The sequence below is a fragment of the Pholcus phalangioides genome, unplaced genomic scaffold (assembly GCF_987345545.1).
Source record: "Pholcus phalangioides strain wild (caught in Gottingen) unplaced genomic scaffold, Ppha-v1.0 ptg000017l_1, whole genome shotgun sequence".
NCBI classification, from domain to species: Eukaryota; Metazoa; Arthropoda; class Arachnida; order Araneae; family Pholcidae; genus Pholcus; species Pholcus phalangioides.
The window spans coordinates 51,277,061-51,293,052 of record NW_028301610.1 but is presented as its reverse complement, the minus strand read 5'-3'; the positions used below and the strand labels follow the sequence as shown (position 1 = coordinate 51,293,052).

General features: G+C 42.6%; 1 protein-coding gene and 1 long non-coding RNA gene across 2 annotated transcripts in view; one reads left to right on the top strand and one right to left on the bottom strand.

Moving 5' to 3' along the window:
• LOC149074079 (uncharacterized) overlaps positions 1-12,322 on the bottom strand; it is a 59,010-nt gene extending 46,688 nt beyond the window's left edge. Inside the window, exons 1-3 of the mRNA XM_089247311.1 lie at positions 12,149-12,322; positions 12,041-12,044; positions 11,552-11,937 (exon numbers count right to left, since the gene is read on the bottom strand). Of these exons, the coding sequence (XP_089103437.1) occupies positions 11,552-11,937; positions 12,041-12,044; positions 12,149-12,322 (564 nt within the window). The remainder of the gene's footprint in view (positions 1-11,551; positions 11,938-12,040; positions 12,045-12,148) is intronic.
• LOC149074080 (uncharacterized) lies at positions 1,893-4,160 on the top strand. Its single transcript, XR_016194422.1, has 3 exons — positions 1,893-1,920; positions 2,796-2,879; positions 3,904-4,160. It is a non-coding gene; the product is annotated as an uncharacterized LOC149074080 (long non-coding RNA).
• Positions 12,323-15,992: the final 3,670 nt, after the last annotated feature.

Genomic DNA, 15,992 nt, shown 5'->3' with positions numbered 1-15,992 from the left:
GTGATGTTCTGGGGCCCCACTACCTGATTGCAAAAGTATAAGCAGGGCCGTCGTAAGAGCTTCATGGGCCAAATGATTTTTCTGAGGCCCTACGTGGTGAATTCTCGGAAATTTTAACCACATTTCATTTTTGTTAGGCCCCTTTTCTCTTGAGACCCCCGGGCCGTGCCTGGGTGGGCCCACGTGGTAAGACGGCACTGAGTATAAGGCCTTCTAATTTACATATATGATTTCCGAAAGTACAGTATTTATCATTTCAACGTTCCAACCAAGTATATAAACCAACATTTTTCATATATATATACCAGCCCAACATATAACCGAATTTCATATTTTCCTACAATCTATTGCTCACACGATCATCATTTGAACACCCCCCTCCACCTCGTCATTAAAAGTCAGCAAATGCGAACCCCCCCCCCCCCCACGATTGGTGACGTATAACTTGTGAAGATGATATCCCATAGATATAAATATGCAGGTTCACTAGGACGGAATTAAATTCCGTTATAACCGATAAGCATTCAAACGTTTGTTTTTCATTCAGCTAAAGAAATTCACATCTCTGATATTCACATTGGGAATTAAGGTCTTTGTAGCTCCCACTGACATTAGTATGTGATGGAAGTGAAAAAAAAATATTTTTTTCTTTAGTTTATTTAAAACCATTTTTTAATACCGTTCAAATCGTTTGAACTAATTCAGTTCATCGAGACGAAAACTTGGATATCCAATTGATACCTACCACTCATTTTTTAATTACTTTATCAACTCGCAAAGTACATAGTACATAAACTTGAGCAATTGAAACTGCAGCATAGAGAAAGCAACAACATTAATCTTTTTTCAAATATTGGATGAGGAGGCTGACTTTTATAAAAGAAACTTTGATAAAGAGCGTTTTTTATCAAAGTTGCCCACTATCAAATTTTTTTGTCAAACTTATTTTATAAATTATCTTTGACAAAGAACTTTTATAGTGTAATACCGGCATTACACCATAAAAGTTTGATAAAATCCCTTTTATAAAACTCAAAAAATTCAACCAATAAAGCCCATAGGTTAGATTCGAGTAAATGCAACTGATAATCTTATTGGTGGAATTTTTCAAGTTTTATAAAATTACTTTTATCAAACTTTTATAGTGTAATACCGGCCTAAGACGGGTTTCTGAAAATTCGTCTCGAATTTCATTCGCATTCGTTGATTTTTGCGAACGCTAGGGGCTCGTGCCGTCAAAGTTATTTTATTACCACCCTGTATATCTTGAATTTCTTTTGCGTTCGTCGATGTTTATTCCGCTAAGGCGCGGATCCAGGACGACGTGTCGGGAAGTGCAAGTTTGTTGGGTCGTCCTGTATTTTGCGGGGCAAGCAAGTTTTCACATATTATTCGGCTCTCGCAGTAGCGATCGTTCCTACCGACCTTCGCCCTCCCCCGGATCCGTGCCTGAATGAAAGCAGACATCTGCGAATGCAGCCGAGGTAGATATCCTCAGCTGCGGAAGTAGGCATATTCAAATGGAGCGGAGGAAGACATCTTCAGGGTTATGTGTTTGTCGGATCATCCCGTATTTCCATCACAAATTTCTCCCATATTATTCGGCTCTAGAAAGGGGCGATAGCCCCTCTCTCTATTCACGCTTGCTTCCGATAGGGCCCGTATACCAGAAAAGTTATTTATGACCACCCTGTACATTGAAGGAATTTCACAAAGAAGAAAAATTGCTTCAATCAAAACGGCAGGTGCGAACACAAACAATAAGAATGGTTTTGAAATTCCAATTAGCCACGTCATTCTTACGATAAAACGTGTGTCGCAATATCTCGTCGAATATATATAAATGCAAGATATGAACCATATTGATATTGCTCCTCTTCTCTCTAACGAACGAGAAATATTAACTCCGATTTTTTCCAGGTGAGTGTTCATTTTTACTCGGTATAATTATGATTTGGATATAATTTTAATTTTTCAGAGCCGCTGATATAATGAAAGTATTGAGGTTGGTGAAGTTGTTAGCCATCCCGTATATACGGAACTCGAGCTGTACGCAGGAGGATGGATGCTTTGCCTTGTATAAATGTTACGGTAAAGAATCGGTTATTATGTATACTTAACAATCGTCTTGGTAAGTTTATCACTTTTAACGGCGAACGTGCATACCAAAGCGTCGCTAGTAAATTTAATAATTACACTGAAAGCATTATATCACTTTTACCGGCGATATTGCATCTAGTAACCAGATACCGTTGGTAAATTTTATAATAAATATTTGAAATTTATCGGCTTTTTATCTGTGATCATGCATAATACCCTAGTGTAATTGGTGAATTTGATAAATGTGAAAAAAATTTCAAATCAGGGTAGTATGCGTGATGAATATAGTCAGACCTCGATATAATAATACATGTATGAATTATCATATAGTGCGATTTATCATGCATTCTGGTCTCGTCGTTGGTTGTTATAACCAACGACGAGACACGGGTATTATACATAATCGCCGATAAAGGTGATTAATTTAGGGAAGTTTATCAACGACGCTGGGGTACTATGCATTATCCCCGGGAAAAAAAAGATACATTTAGGGAGATTCATAAAACTTACCAGAATGCTTGGTTATTATGTATAATAAAGGGATTTTTCACGTAACATGTTCTATATTTTGTGACCGGAAAATTTTTGCATAGAAATGGTATCGAGAGTATGAAGTACATTTATAACATTGACGAGATTATTAAAAAATTAATAATTTTCAATTAATTAATATTTAATCTTTTTTGTCTTTTCAGTAAGGGAGTTTTGATAACAGCAGATCATGAACGCAGTCAACGTATTCTTTGTATGTTTGGTATCCTTTTCTTGGATTGAACAAGGTAAGTTAAATATGCCGAGTCTCATCCGATCGAGAACCCATAATTCTAATAACAGCAAAAATCAGTAAAGAGCTGAACTTCGCTTGTAGTGGATAAAGGGTGCTTAACCTTTTGAACAGTGCGGGCTTAAGTTTTGTTGGTTCGGACACGTGTCGCGGGCCACTCAAACGATCTTAAAATATGCCGTGGACATTTAAGTGATCTCTAAATTCGCTGCAAGCCACTCAAGTGAACTGAAACAGCATCCCTGGTCATTTGAGTGATCTGTGCCGCGGGCCACTTCATTCGTTACGAAACGTGTCGTGCGCCCCTCTAAATCCAGGAAAGAAAATTCAACTGGCCTTACGGGAAATCAAACCCACGTCCTCTCACTAACCGGTTGAGTACCGTAGACATCTTTCCTTAGAGCTCGTGTGCGTGCTGAACGGGGCCGTTCCTGTACAGCCAGACTTAACTCAAACCAAAGATCATAATTTCTGACACTGCTACCAGATACGACTTATCCGAAGATGTCACTCTCCGCTATTGTTACAAAGGTTTCGACAGCTGGCTGATGCGAAGATAAATCCAGGAAAGAAAATTCAACTGGTTTTCGGTTCTCCACAAGGCGGAAAGTGACATCTTTGTATTAATATCACTTATTCATACGGTCACTCACTTTATGTGGTCATTTACACAAAACAGTCACTATCCTGCTTATTTGGTCACTCTCTTAACACTTTGGTCACTCACTCATACGGTCAGGGCAGGCGAAATCACCGGATCCCGAATCCCCATTTATATGACTTGATAAAGGGTTGCCGAAACCAGCAAACACTGTGTCGACAATCAAGGTTGCCAACTTTAACGCGAGAAAAAGTCACCACGTTGGCACTGACAACGCTTATGGAAAATTAACCGGCGAAACTACCAGATCCCAATTCCCCCTGTACACGAATTTCGAATTAACAAAATTTCCATGCGGGTATTTTTTTTGCCGAATGTGCACGCTGTGATGTTTTTTCAACTTTCTTCTCCCTTTCAGTGCAGAATCTGCCATTTACTTTCCTCCCACCTATCACCAAGGATGAGTCTACCTATTGCGAGTATCCACCTCGCAAGGCTGCCATGGCCTGCACATGGGAATGTGAACAGCAAGGATACACTGGCGGAAAATGCGGAAATGGCACTGGCGAGTACAGCCAAAGATACTGTTACTGCTCCAATATAATGAAAACGACGCCACCAATGAAATTTTGATTCCGATTCTTCTAAAGCCGGGGTTTTCCCGAACTGTGCACCCCCGCCAAAGATCTGGGAGATGTTGTGAAAAAATAAATGAATGAATTGTAAAGTACTGTGTGTGTGTATTTCAAAAACTTACATTTATTCCATTAAAGCTGGGAACTATCTTTTTAAATCAATGAAAGCAAAGATCATGTGTATAGATATAAAATAACATGTCCTGAATGATTCATCATCGCCGAGCCGAAGCTATACTTATGTAATTTTGTCAGTAGTTTTATTCCATGACGTAAAAACTAAGTAAGAAGCAGGCCCGTCATTTAGAGGGGGGGGGGCAACCCCCCTGGCTTTTGAAAATACACTAAAAATGGTACATATATATACATACATTGAGTACATGTGCTTTGCCCCCCCTCCCCGGAAAAAGTTGACATGACGGCCCTGGTAAGGGGTTTTTCAAACTTCGACACCTAAGGGGCTCAAAGGTTACACACCGGTTTCGGTTCGGCGTAATTTCTCTAAAGCTATAATTTCATATTATATTTATATTACTAGCTTCAGCAGTTTTGGCTCGGCGATGATGAAATAAGTCATTATATAAACAATAACATGTCCTGACTGATTCATCATTGCCGAGCTGAAGCTATAAAGATGAAATCTGGGCAGTAGCTTCATTTCATGACGTAAAGACTCGGTGACAAGGGGTTCATAAGAGGGATCAAAGGTTGCATAGAGAAGAAATAAATGAATGATTTTACCAAGTACTGTATTTCAAAAACTTAGTTCCCAGCTTTACCCTGGAATAAATGTATCTTCTTTTTTGAATCAACGAAAGCAAAGGCCATTTTTAATATGATGAAATATAACGGGGCAAACATCGATGGTTTTTTTGCACCGAACTGCATTTATCCAACCAGCGGTTGAAAAATTACCTTTCAGACCGCTCTTACAATTCATGACCAAATCGCATATTTTTATACAGTAAAACCTCTCCTAACGGACACCTCCCTGATCCCGTGGAATACGTGTAAATGTATAAGACAAACTCTTTTTTTTCCCAAACTCTAATGAATCAAATTATGGTCCAAAACCGAGAATCTATTATATTCAACTAAGCTTATGTTTGACCCTAAGCTCGCGTTGGTAAATATGATAAATCGTCAATTAATTACTTAACTGAACATAACTATGGTCTCGGATGGTGATGTTAGTTTTGTTTGTTGATAACGTGTGATGAAACTCAGCATTTCTCAAGATTGATTGATGAATATCTTTTTCTTCACACTTAATTTAGCTTTCACTGCAAAATATGTATGGTACACATATCGTGTACGGAGAAAAATTATTAATTGATTTAATGAGGGGAAGATAGATTACAATTTTCTCCGTATTCATCAGGCTTACCAACTTTATTTGGAAATAATACATAATCGCGCCGGTGAACGTGATAAATGTAGTGAAATTTAACCAAACTTTTTATATCGACACGACAGGTGATTATGCATAACCACCGGTGTATTACTTTTTACATACAGTACCATGTACATTTTAATATTAAAATGTACAGGAACTAATTCGACTGAAAAAAAAACGTCCTACAAATGTGAAAGTCGTATAAACGAGGTTCCACTAGATATCGTACCTTCCCATTAGCGGACACTTCACGTTAGCGACAAAATTTTGGTCCAATGGGTATCCGTTATCGAGAGGTTCTGCTGTATATGATGCCTGGCTACTTAACTACTGGCCTGACGGGTTTTTAATTTTTTTTTTTCTACACAAAAAAAAATGTTAGGTTTTTTTTAATAATTGCTCAAAAGAGTGACCACCAACGGTGATGCAAGAAGAACAGCGGCGAAGGAGGAATTGGTGAACGCTCTCTGGAATATTCCAGGCATATCGCGAACGTCCCCAGCAGCAGCCGAAACTCTTGCGATTAGGTCCTCTTCCACAGTCAAGAGGAGTCTCATACATGTCCCCACAATTAAAAAAATCAAGACACGACAGATCAAGCTATTTGGAAAAGTGACATCCAGCTAGTGCCGTACCTCTCGCCGAAAATGGACTGGAGCTCCATCGTGCTGGATCCACAAACGCCGCCGTAGGGCAGTTGAAACATTCTCCAGCAAGTCTGGCAGCATACTTTCCAAAAACGTCCGGTATTTGCCCTCGTTAAGGCGTTCCGGCAGAGAGAGAGAGGATACGGTCCTATTAGGTGATCGCCGATGATTCCTGCGCAAACATTGATGGAGAAGCGTCGCTGATGCGCATGTGGATTTACAGACGCCCAGACATGTTTATTGTGGGTATTTAATGCGCCATCTCGTGCCAAAGTGCATTCATCGGAGAAAATAGTTGCCGCAAAATCTGGGCGTACTGCACTCTGCTGTAGGAGCCAGCAGGCTAGGTCTACGCGACGAGCATAATCATCTTCATTCAATGCTTGGACTCGTTGAAAATGGTATGGGTGCAACATCTCACCCTTCAGCACCCGCCATGTGGCGGATTGTAGCACACCAAATCTACGGCCTACAGCTCGTGTGCTTGTAGTTGGCTGATCCAGTGCCGTCTTAACGCATGGGCTCACCTGGTCACGGCCCGGGAGCCTCAAGAAAAAAGGGGCCTCACAAAAATGACATCTGGTAAAATTTTTCTAGAATCTACGAGGTACGGTCTCAGAAAAACCACTTGGCTCAACCTCGTAGATTCTAAAACATTTTACTAGATCTCATATGATGCTGATCTGCTATCTCCAAAATATCGTCTTCCACACCTACTGTCCTTGTACGACCCGCACCAGACCGGGAAGCATGAAAGGATCCCGTTTTGCACAGCTGCCGATGCAAGCGTGCAAATGTTTTCGAATTGGGCAACCACTCCGCAAGTCTGTTTTTTTTCAGTATTACTAAGTGCGCCATTATCCCGTACGTTACAACTGTTGAAACGGTTGCACGCTGGAATAACTTCACAGGGCTGGCGTCCGCGAATTTTATTCACTATGAGGTAGATTTGCATGCGGTTTCTTCTTCTTCAGGTTACATTTGTATGCACGGTGTTCTTTTTCTCCCGGTAAATTTCAACAGGAATGTCGTTTTAATGTTTGGGATGGGATGGGATTTTAGGTTTATTGGCGCAAGGACCAGTTTGGTCAAACTGCGCCAAAACACATGATTATAAAAAAGATTGTCCTTTTGTCATGTCGAAAAATTAAAAAGGCGCATGATTTTGCACAAAAGCAGCATGAAACGTAAAACAATGACATGAATTGTAAAACTATAATTTGTTATAAAAACCAATGGCCTTGATGAATTTAAAAATGCGAGATGCATCGCTGTTGTCATTTAAAATGTCATGAAGTGAAAGATGACTATGACCAAAAGCGGTCGTAAAATGATGACGGTGATGTGAACAAGTAAAAGCATGAACAATGGTCAATGGACTTTGACAATGAGGGCACTCTGGTTGACTCTCTCGTAATAAAAGATATGATTGTGTGAGGCGACTGTGTCCTATGCGCAACCGGGCAAGCAGAACTTCCTCCTTTCGGTTAGTTCTGCAGCTCGAACGCCAATGGCCAAGTGTGGGCTTGATGGCATGCAATTTATTGTTAACTTGATTGTTCCAGTGCTCCTGCCAGCGGCGATGCATCAATTCCCGGAGGATTGAGAAGTGGTCACTGGCAGGTACCAAAAGGCTATTGTCAATGTTAGTTGTTGTTCGAGCTGCGTTGTCTGCTTTTTCATTGCCCGGTATTCCAACATGACCTGGTACCCAGTAAAATTTTACTGTGGTACCATGATGAGTGAGGTAATTTAGCTCATGGAAAATGGCATGAATGAATGGATGAGTGTGAAAAGTAAAAGAACACAGTGCTTGTAATGCACTGAGAGAGTCACTATAAATGATGCATCGTCGGTGGCGTTTGCGTCGTATGTGACGTAGAGCCTGAAGGATTGCGTACAGTTCTGCCGAATAAATAGAGAATGTGTCTGATAGTTTGAAAGATGTCTCCTCACAGCAGATGTAGGCACAACCGACATGCCCAGGGCTCTTTGAGCCGTCGGTATATATGGGGAAGTACGTATTGTACCTACCCCTGTGCCTGAAAAATATCTGTTGATATATGACATCTGCTGTGGTGGCTCTAGAGTATGATGATAATGAAAGAGAGACATCTGGCAGAGACTGCTCCCATGGTGCCAGTTGCCAAGCAACTGGGGCCACACGACTGATGTCTAATTGTAGTTCTTCCACAAGTGCTCTCATACGAAGACCGTAAGATGGGACACATGAAGGGCGACCAGCAAAAAGTCTATGAAATGAGGGATTAAAAATAACACGGTGAAGTGGATGATCTGGAAGAGACTTCATCTTCATATAATATTCCAAGGAAAGTTGCTGGCGTCTTGATGTCAGTGATGGCTCGTTGCATTCGACATACAGGCTCTCCATTGGAGATGTCCGGAAAGCTCCAGAGCAAATCCGCAGGGCGAGATGGTGGACTGGGTCGAGCACACTCAGATAACTCCGAGGTGCTGACCCGTATACAATGGAGCCGTAGTCGAGCTTCGATCTTATTAAAGCTTTATATAAGTGGAGGAGCGACTTACGGTCTGCTCCCCACAATGTAGAAGAGATGACCTTCAAGAGGTTCATCGTCTTCATGCAACGAGCTCTTAATTGTGAAATATGAGGTTTAAAAGTGAGTTTCTTGTCAAATGATATGCCGAGGAATTTTGTATTCTCTACAATAGGTATTTGACTATTATTTAAAAATAATTGTGGGTCATCATGAAGCTCACGACGCCGGCAAAAATGCACAGCGACGGTTTTGTCAGCGGAGAAAGAGAAACCGTTATCATGAGCCCACTTGCTGATCTTGTTGAGTGCGGTTTGTAATTGTCTCTCGGCTGACCTTATATTCACTGATTGATATGATATTAACAGATCATCCACGTAGAGTGCGCCAGTGACAGACAACGGGAGTTGGTTCAACACCCCGTTGAGTCTTAAAATAAAAAGTGTTACGCTTAAAATGCTACCTTGAGGTACACCTTGTTCTTGAATTTGGGGAGCTGATAATGTGCTTCCGATCCGTACCTGGAAGATGCGGCGAGCAAGAAAGTTCTTAATGAAAATGGGCAAGTTGCCCCGCAAGCCGCAATTATAGAGGTCGGAGAGAATTCCGTGCCTCCAAGTACGGTCGTAGGCCTTTTCTATGTCGAAAAATATGGCTATCATATGCTCCCTCTTTACGAATGCTTGTCTGATTGAAGTCTCAAGGCGTAACAGATTGCATGTTGTTGACCTGAACCGTCTAAAGCCGCTTTGATGTTTAGATAAAATATTGTTAACCTCAAGGTAGTGCATAAGGCGATAGTTGACCATGCGTTCCATGAGCTTACACAGACAACTGGTCAAAGCAATAGGTCTTTAACTATTAGGTTGTTGAGGATTTTTGCCAGGCTTCGGGAATGCAAGAACTATGGCTGCTCGCCAGGTGTCAGGAAATGAATGACTGACCCAGATCCGATTAAATAATATGAGTAAATGTGAGAGTGATTCAGATGAGAGATGCCGAATCATGGAATAATGAATGGCATCGGGCCCTACAGCTGAGTCAGGACTTCGCTGCAAGGCCGTCGTCAGTTCATGAAGGGTGAACAATGAGTTGTATCCCTCCGGTGTAAAAGGCCGGAAGGTGTACGATGTACGTTCGGCTGATGATTTAATGGGATGAAACGATGGGGGATAGTTCGCATCGCTGGAAACAGCGGCGAAATGGGCGGCGATGGTGTCCGCAATATCCCTCACATCGCTGATGATAGTGCCATTGGTATTTAAAATGGTGATGGGATGAGACTGATAATGACCATTGATTTTTCGGATCCGGTCCCAAATGACTTTAGATGAAGTAGATGAATTTATTCCCGTGGTAAACTTGTACCAGGACTCGCGTTGAGCCTGGCGCCTGGTTCTTCTCGCTATCGCCTTTGCTTTTAAAAATGCCAACTTGTTGTCATGGGTAGGATACCGACGGAACCTACTCCATGCTTTCTTTTGTGCTTTAATCGTAAGATTACATTCGTGGTTCCACCAAGGTTTAGGAAATTTAGGAAGTTTCGAGGAGACTTTAGGTATTGTTTCATTTGCTGCAGAGATGATACAACTGGTCACAAGGTCGACACAGTGGTCGACGTCGGGTTGCGAAACCATATCCTCTGTGATTTCTGCCTTGACCGTGAAGTCTGTCCATCGGGCGGCCACAAGCTTCCATCGAGGAGGACCCTCAGGTATACTATGGCTTCGATCAAGGCACTTAACCACTAGAGGAAAATGATTGCTCCCGTGGAGGTCTGGATCAACCGACCAGGACCAGTTCGGCAAGAGTGAAGGTGAGCATAATGATAAATCTATTGCAGTGAAACTATTGTTTGGGGCATGGAAATGAGTGAAACTGCCATCATTCATGATGGTAAGGTCCATGTCATCTAACAGTCGTTCAACCATTTCCCCACGAGGGGTGTTGCTGTTAGAACCCCATATCATGTTATGAGCATTGAAGTCTCCAAGAAGAAAAAATGGTGGAGGTAATTGATCAATCAGATCTTCTAGATCTCTCTGTAAGATGGTGTCATTTGGTGGCAAATAAATAGAACAGATGGTAATTCTTAGGCCTGTAGAGATTTCCACAGCGATGGCTTGGAGGTTCGTGCGCAGCGTTAGAACGCGCGACGACACGTGATGTGGAACCAGCAGAGCAACACCGCGGCAGGCTCTACTCCCGTCATCGTAATCAATACGGAACAGGGAATGTCGCCTGATGTTCCATGTCTCCGAGGGCTTCGTAAAAGTTTCCTGGAGTGCCACGCAAACAGGATGATAACGATTGATCAAATCCTTGAGATCTTCATAATTGGATCTAAGACCACGAATGTTCCATTGAATTATGTTGGCCATAAATTTAAATTTCAAATAGAAGTAGACGGTTCAAGGTCCTTAAATTTATTCCGGTCAATCTTGCGGCGAGTAGTACCGGATTCTGTGGGATTGTCAAGATCCATGTCACCAATCGATGTGTCATCGATAAGTGACACATTTTTAACGGTGGGATGTGTCAAAGCTCTCTGTATGGCTTTTTTCGAATACCCCGTCTTGAAAGGTTTCTTTTTTGATTTATTTCCAGAACTTATTTTGGGTTTTGTAGCAGTAGATATTTTGAATGTGTTCGCTGTTGCTTTTCCCGCTTCTTCTTCGGAGGTAGTGGACTCCCTCCGGAATCCAGCGGAGCAACAGCAGCCACAACTATTGCATGGTTGATTGGATGAAGTTTGAGTGGATGTGTTAGCAATTGGTTCGGTCTGAGTTGTAATAGAAACTTTTGTTACACAGTTAATCTTGTTAGTAGTCGGTGATTGTGAAGTCGTATTGGCGTATGATTTACCAACTATTGGAGCTTGGTTAGATGTTATGCGACGACGTGCTTCGATATACGAGATGTTATTAAGGACCTTGATCTTCTGGATCTCTTTTTCTTCATTCCATTTCGGACATTTCCTGTCAAATGCGGGGTGATTGCCACCGCAATTGACGCACTTGAATGATGTTGAAGTGCAGTCGTCCGAAATGTGGTCCTTCTCACCGCATTTTGCGCAGGTGGGTTGACTTCGGCACGCCGTTCGTGAATGACCGAATTTCTGACAGTTGAAGCATCTTACAGGGTTAGGTATATATGGCCGGATTTTGAGGCTGTAATAACCGATCTTAATATCTTTCGGTAATGTTGGCGATGAGAATGTAAGGATTATGTTGCGTGATGGAGCTGGGTTGCCATCTTTGCGGCTCATGATATGCTTGGCGGATGTTACGCCTTGAGGCGCCAGCTCCTCTGTTAGTAGTTCTTCATCCATATTAATCAAGTTAGTATCTGAAATCACACCACTTGAATAATTCAACGTGGGGTGGATTTTGACTATTATTGGAATGTCTCCGAGAGATGTGAGCTTTTGAACGAGTTCGGATTGTTTAGGTGTGTTAGTTTCAATGAGAAGGTCTCCTGAACGAAGAGCCTTCACTGATTTTAATGTGCCTATTGCGCCATAGAGAGCTTTGTCTATTATGAATGGTGACACTTTGGCCAGTGGTTTATCAGTGTCAGTACAATGCAGGAAGAAAAATGAAACAGTAGGAGCAGGATCAGTGACAATAGTTTCGCTCATAGCAGTTCTTTGACGTTTTGGTGCATTTTGATTTTTCCCCATTTTGGAGATAATGTGTTCGGCCCCTACCGACCATGCCCACCATGGAGCCCTACAAGGGGACGCGCACACGTAACCGATGAAGGTTAGTAGCAACGTCAGGTTAGGTGAGAGCTATACACCACCGAAGCAGGCGAGCAGACGCGTTCAAGATCCAAGATCGCCGTGAAGCAGCACCAACAAACCTCAACGACGTCCGGCAGGCCCGGCCCCTCTACCTGCCCAGTAGTGTAACCCCTTTAGCCACCGAGGCGACCAGCCGATTGACCCAGACGGGGCTAATCCAGGCCTCCCGTTTCGGCTGAATCCGAGGCCAAAGCTAGCGCATCAGGCTAACCAGGATCCCCATCTCCAGCCTTACGGGTCTCCACGCACGGCAAACACGCAGGTAGACAGCGTCCCGGATGGAGCATACGCTAGAAGCAATGCCCCATCCGGGAGGACCCCTCCCCGCCTGAGCGGGGCCCACAATGAGGGGTTGGACACAAAAGACAAAAACATGTACAGGACAAAACGAGACGCAAGACATGTACTGCAAGATGTGTAGAAATAAACATGTAATTTGGGCTATTGAAGGTGAAGTATATGAGCACAAAAAGCGATGACAATGACGTGTGATAGATTTGGCGTTACCCAGAGTGCACCACGAGGAGGCCTATCACATTACACCCCTTTAATGTTTGGGGAGCAGCCGTTTCGAAACGGTCTAGCGTGTTTGCGTTTCATGTTAGACCATGCATTCTTTGATGACAATTGTTTGTATTGGTGTGTGTGCTATCACCTCTTAAAAAGTTTCTCCATCTTTTCTGAATTACACTGTATTGCTGTTGCAAGAAGCCATATCGTTTGTGCAGATTTAGTTAAATGTTTACTTTTCGTTAGCGCCCTCTAGGGGCAAATATTGCGAAATCAGATGTGTAAAGATATATATCAGAACCATAATTGGTCTATTGGGATTCCAAATACCGTATAATAGCAGTCCATACCCTCTTCATCTAGTGCAGTGTTTCCCCAAAGTGGGCAATATCGCTCTCTGGTGGCGTGGAATGGTCCAAGAGCGGTAGAAGCTGTGGTTTTAGTACAGAATCCTATGGGAAGATTGGACTTGTAGGTGATGAGAAAAAAAAAATTGGAAGAAGGGGACGACGGGACAAAAAGGTTTGAGAAACTATGATCTAGTGCCACCATCTGTAGGTGGATGTCGCTTGAAGTCATTGCGTTTGTGCAGATTTAATTTTTTGCCTTTCGTTAAAAGTTAGCGCCCTCTAGGGGCAAGGATTACGATACCCGTGCTAAATACGGGCAAATCAGTTTCGGAAAGAAGCGGATGACTCTCTGTGTCTGACACAAACAAATTAGGCAAGTGGTTAAATAACATTTTCGAAGTTTAAAAAAATTGGACATCAATGTAGCATGCTGTTCTTTGTGTTTTCAACCTCCCCTGAAAGTTTGCACGTTGAGTTTTGAATCTCCCAGTATATGAATACGTTCATTGATTTGATGTTAAATAATTTTTGCCGTGTCTGGCACAACACGGTGAGTGTCTGTAGGTGTAAACATAGTGCGTCCGTATTTACGATTCTTAAAACCCGCGTCGTCTCCAATTAATTAAAAACCCGAATTTCAACTTTTTATTAGCTTGAAATTCGGGTTTTCAACCAATCCGAGACAACGCTGGTTTTCAGAATCACTATGTTCTCATCATAAGAGTTCGATTAGAGTTTCCGAATCAGGAAGTGGGCGTGGTTTACTCGTGCCGGGAGGGTGCTAATAGTGTGCATGCCGGTTTTCTGCTGCTGTACTGTATATATACACTGCTCAAAACAATTAGGGGAAGCAAGCAAAAAAGTGAAGAAAACCGTGCGAGACAGCCACGTATTGGCATACAATGGATAGTACAAGCGTATCAATGCGCAATACGGAAAAAAGACGTAAAAAAATTTGGAATTAAGCTTTAATTCTTTGAAAATATGGAAAAAACATGAAAAGATGATTTAGGGCAACAATTTGGTTACATGTAAACGATAAAAAAAAGAGCTGTTCGAGGAGACCACACGCCCTATTAAAACTCATGCATCATGTCTAAACAGTAAAGACTGCTGCACACCTGTTTGCCATGGATGCAATGAGGTTATCGATCAGACTTTGGGGAATACTGTTCCACTCCTCAAGAAGTGCAATCTGCAAGTCTCGGACAGTAACAGGCGGCCTTGGTCGCGCAGCAATGCGTCGATTCAGGTCAGCAGAGCACGCTGGCCATTCCATACGTTGTATTGTTTCAGCTTCGAGCATGTTCTCCACCAGACGAGCTCTATGCGGTCGGGCATTATCATCCTGGAAAACAAAGGAATCTCCAATGGCTCCAGCGTAAGGGATGACATGAGGTCGCAGTATCTCGTCTGCATACCTTCGGGCCGTCAAAGTGCCATTCCGAATGATATGCAGGTCCGTACGTCCGCCTATGCTGATTCCACCCCATACCATCCAACCAGCTTGTCTGTATTGTGACCTTTCACGAACGAATGCGGGGTAATTTCGAGTGCCCCTGTCCCTCCATACCAGAACACGTCGAGTGTCACACTCCAGAATGAATCGGGACTCGTCTGTAAACAGCACTTGGCTCCAATCATGTTGCTCCCAATCTCGATGTTCAGCAGCCCATCTTCTTCGGGCCGCACGGTGGCGTGGGGTCAACGGAATGCAGACCATTGGCCTACGTGCATAGAGCCCTCCCTCATGAAGCCGATTACGTACTGTTTGGCTGGACATCCTTCGTCCTGTTGCCAAGAGCAACCGTCTTTGCAGCTGCGTAGCATTCTCTGTTCTGTTTCGACGGGCTGTTAACCGTATATACCGGTCATCAGTTGCTGTAGTGGCGCGTGGCCGACCTTGCCCTGGTCGACGTCTAACATTTCCTGTTTCTTGGAATCGATTCCACAGCCTTGCAACAACACTTCTGGCGACTCCAACAGCGTCCGCGACACTACGTTGTGTTTGCCCGGATTCCAGTCTGCGTATAACACGCCATGCCATGGATTCCGGTAAATCACGTTGTTGAGACATCCTCAAGTCACCTTGTCTCAAAAAAAAAATACTGCGGAATCGAATTTCACAGTTACGGCAGTAAAACAGACGTTTCTGCAACATCCCGATTTCTGCCCTTATCTCCTTTTTCTGGTTTTTGACGTCATGAACTTTGATTTGCATATGAAGTTTTCTTCTTCCGTTTCCTGCTAGGCTTTAAATTATGGATGATTCATTTTATGTTACTTATCGGTATACATCTTTGCGTAATTTTGTTAAAACCATGTGCTCCCCTAATTGTTTTGAGCAGTGTATTTCTTTTTTTAATCGTCAAACCGCAGCGGGAGGGCAAAAAGCGAAAAAAAACAGTTTTGATTTGGCTTTTACACTGTGGACGTTGTATTCCGTTTTACCTAAGGAGACTTGATAACCCTTTAAGACCAGGGAATTTTTGAGAACATGAATGTTTAAGTTCTTCACCTGCACGATCGATTGAGCTCGGTCGTAATGGGATAATGATAATATTTAATTAATAGCTATTTCAAGTGTGTGGCTATAGTATCTTCAAAACAATATTCGTTCCCAGCCACACATGTAATGCATCGAA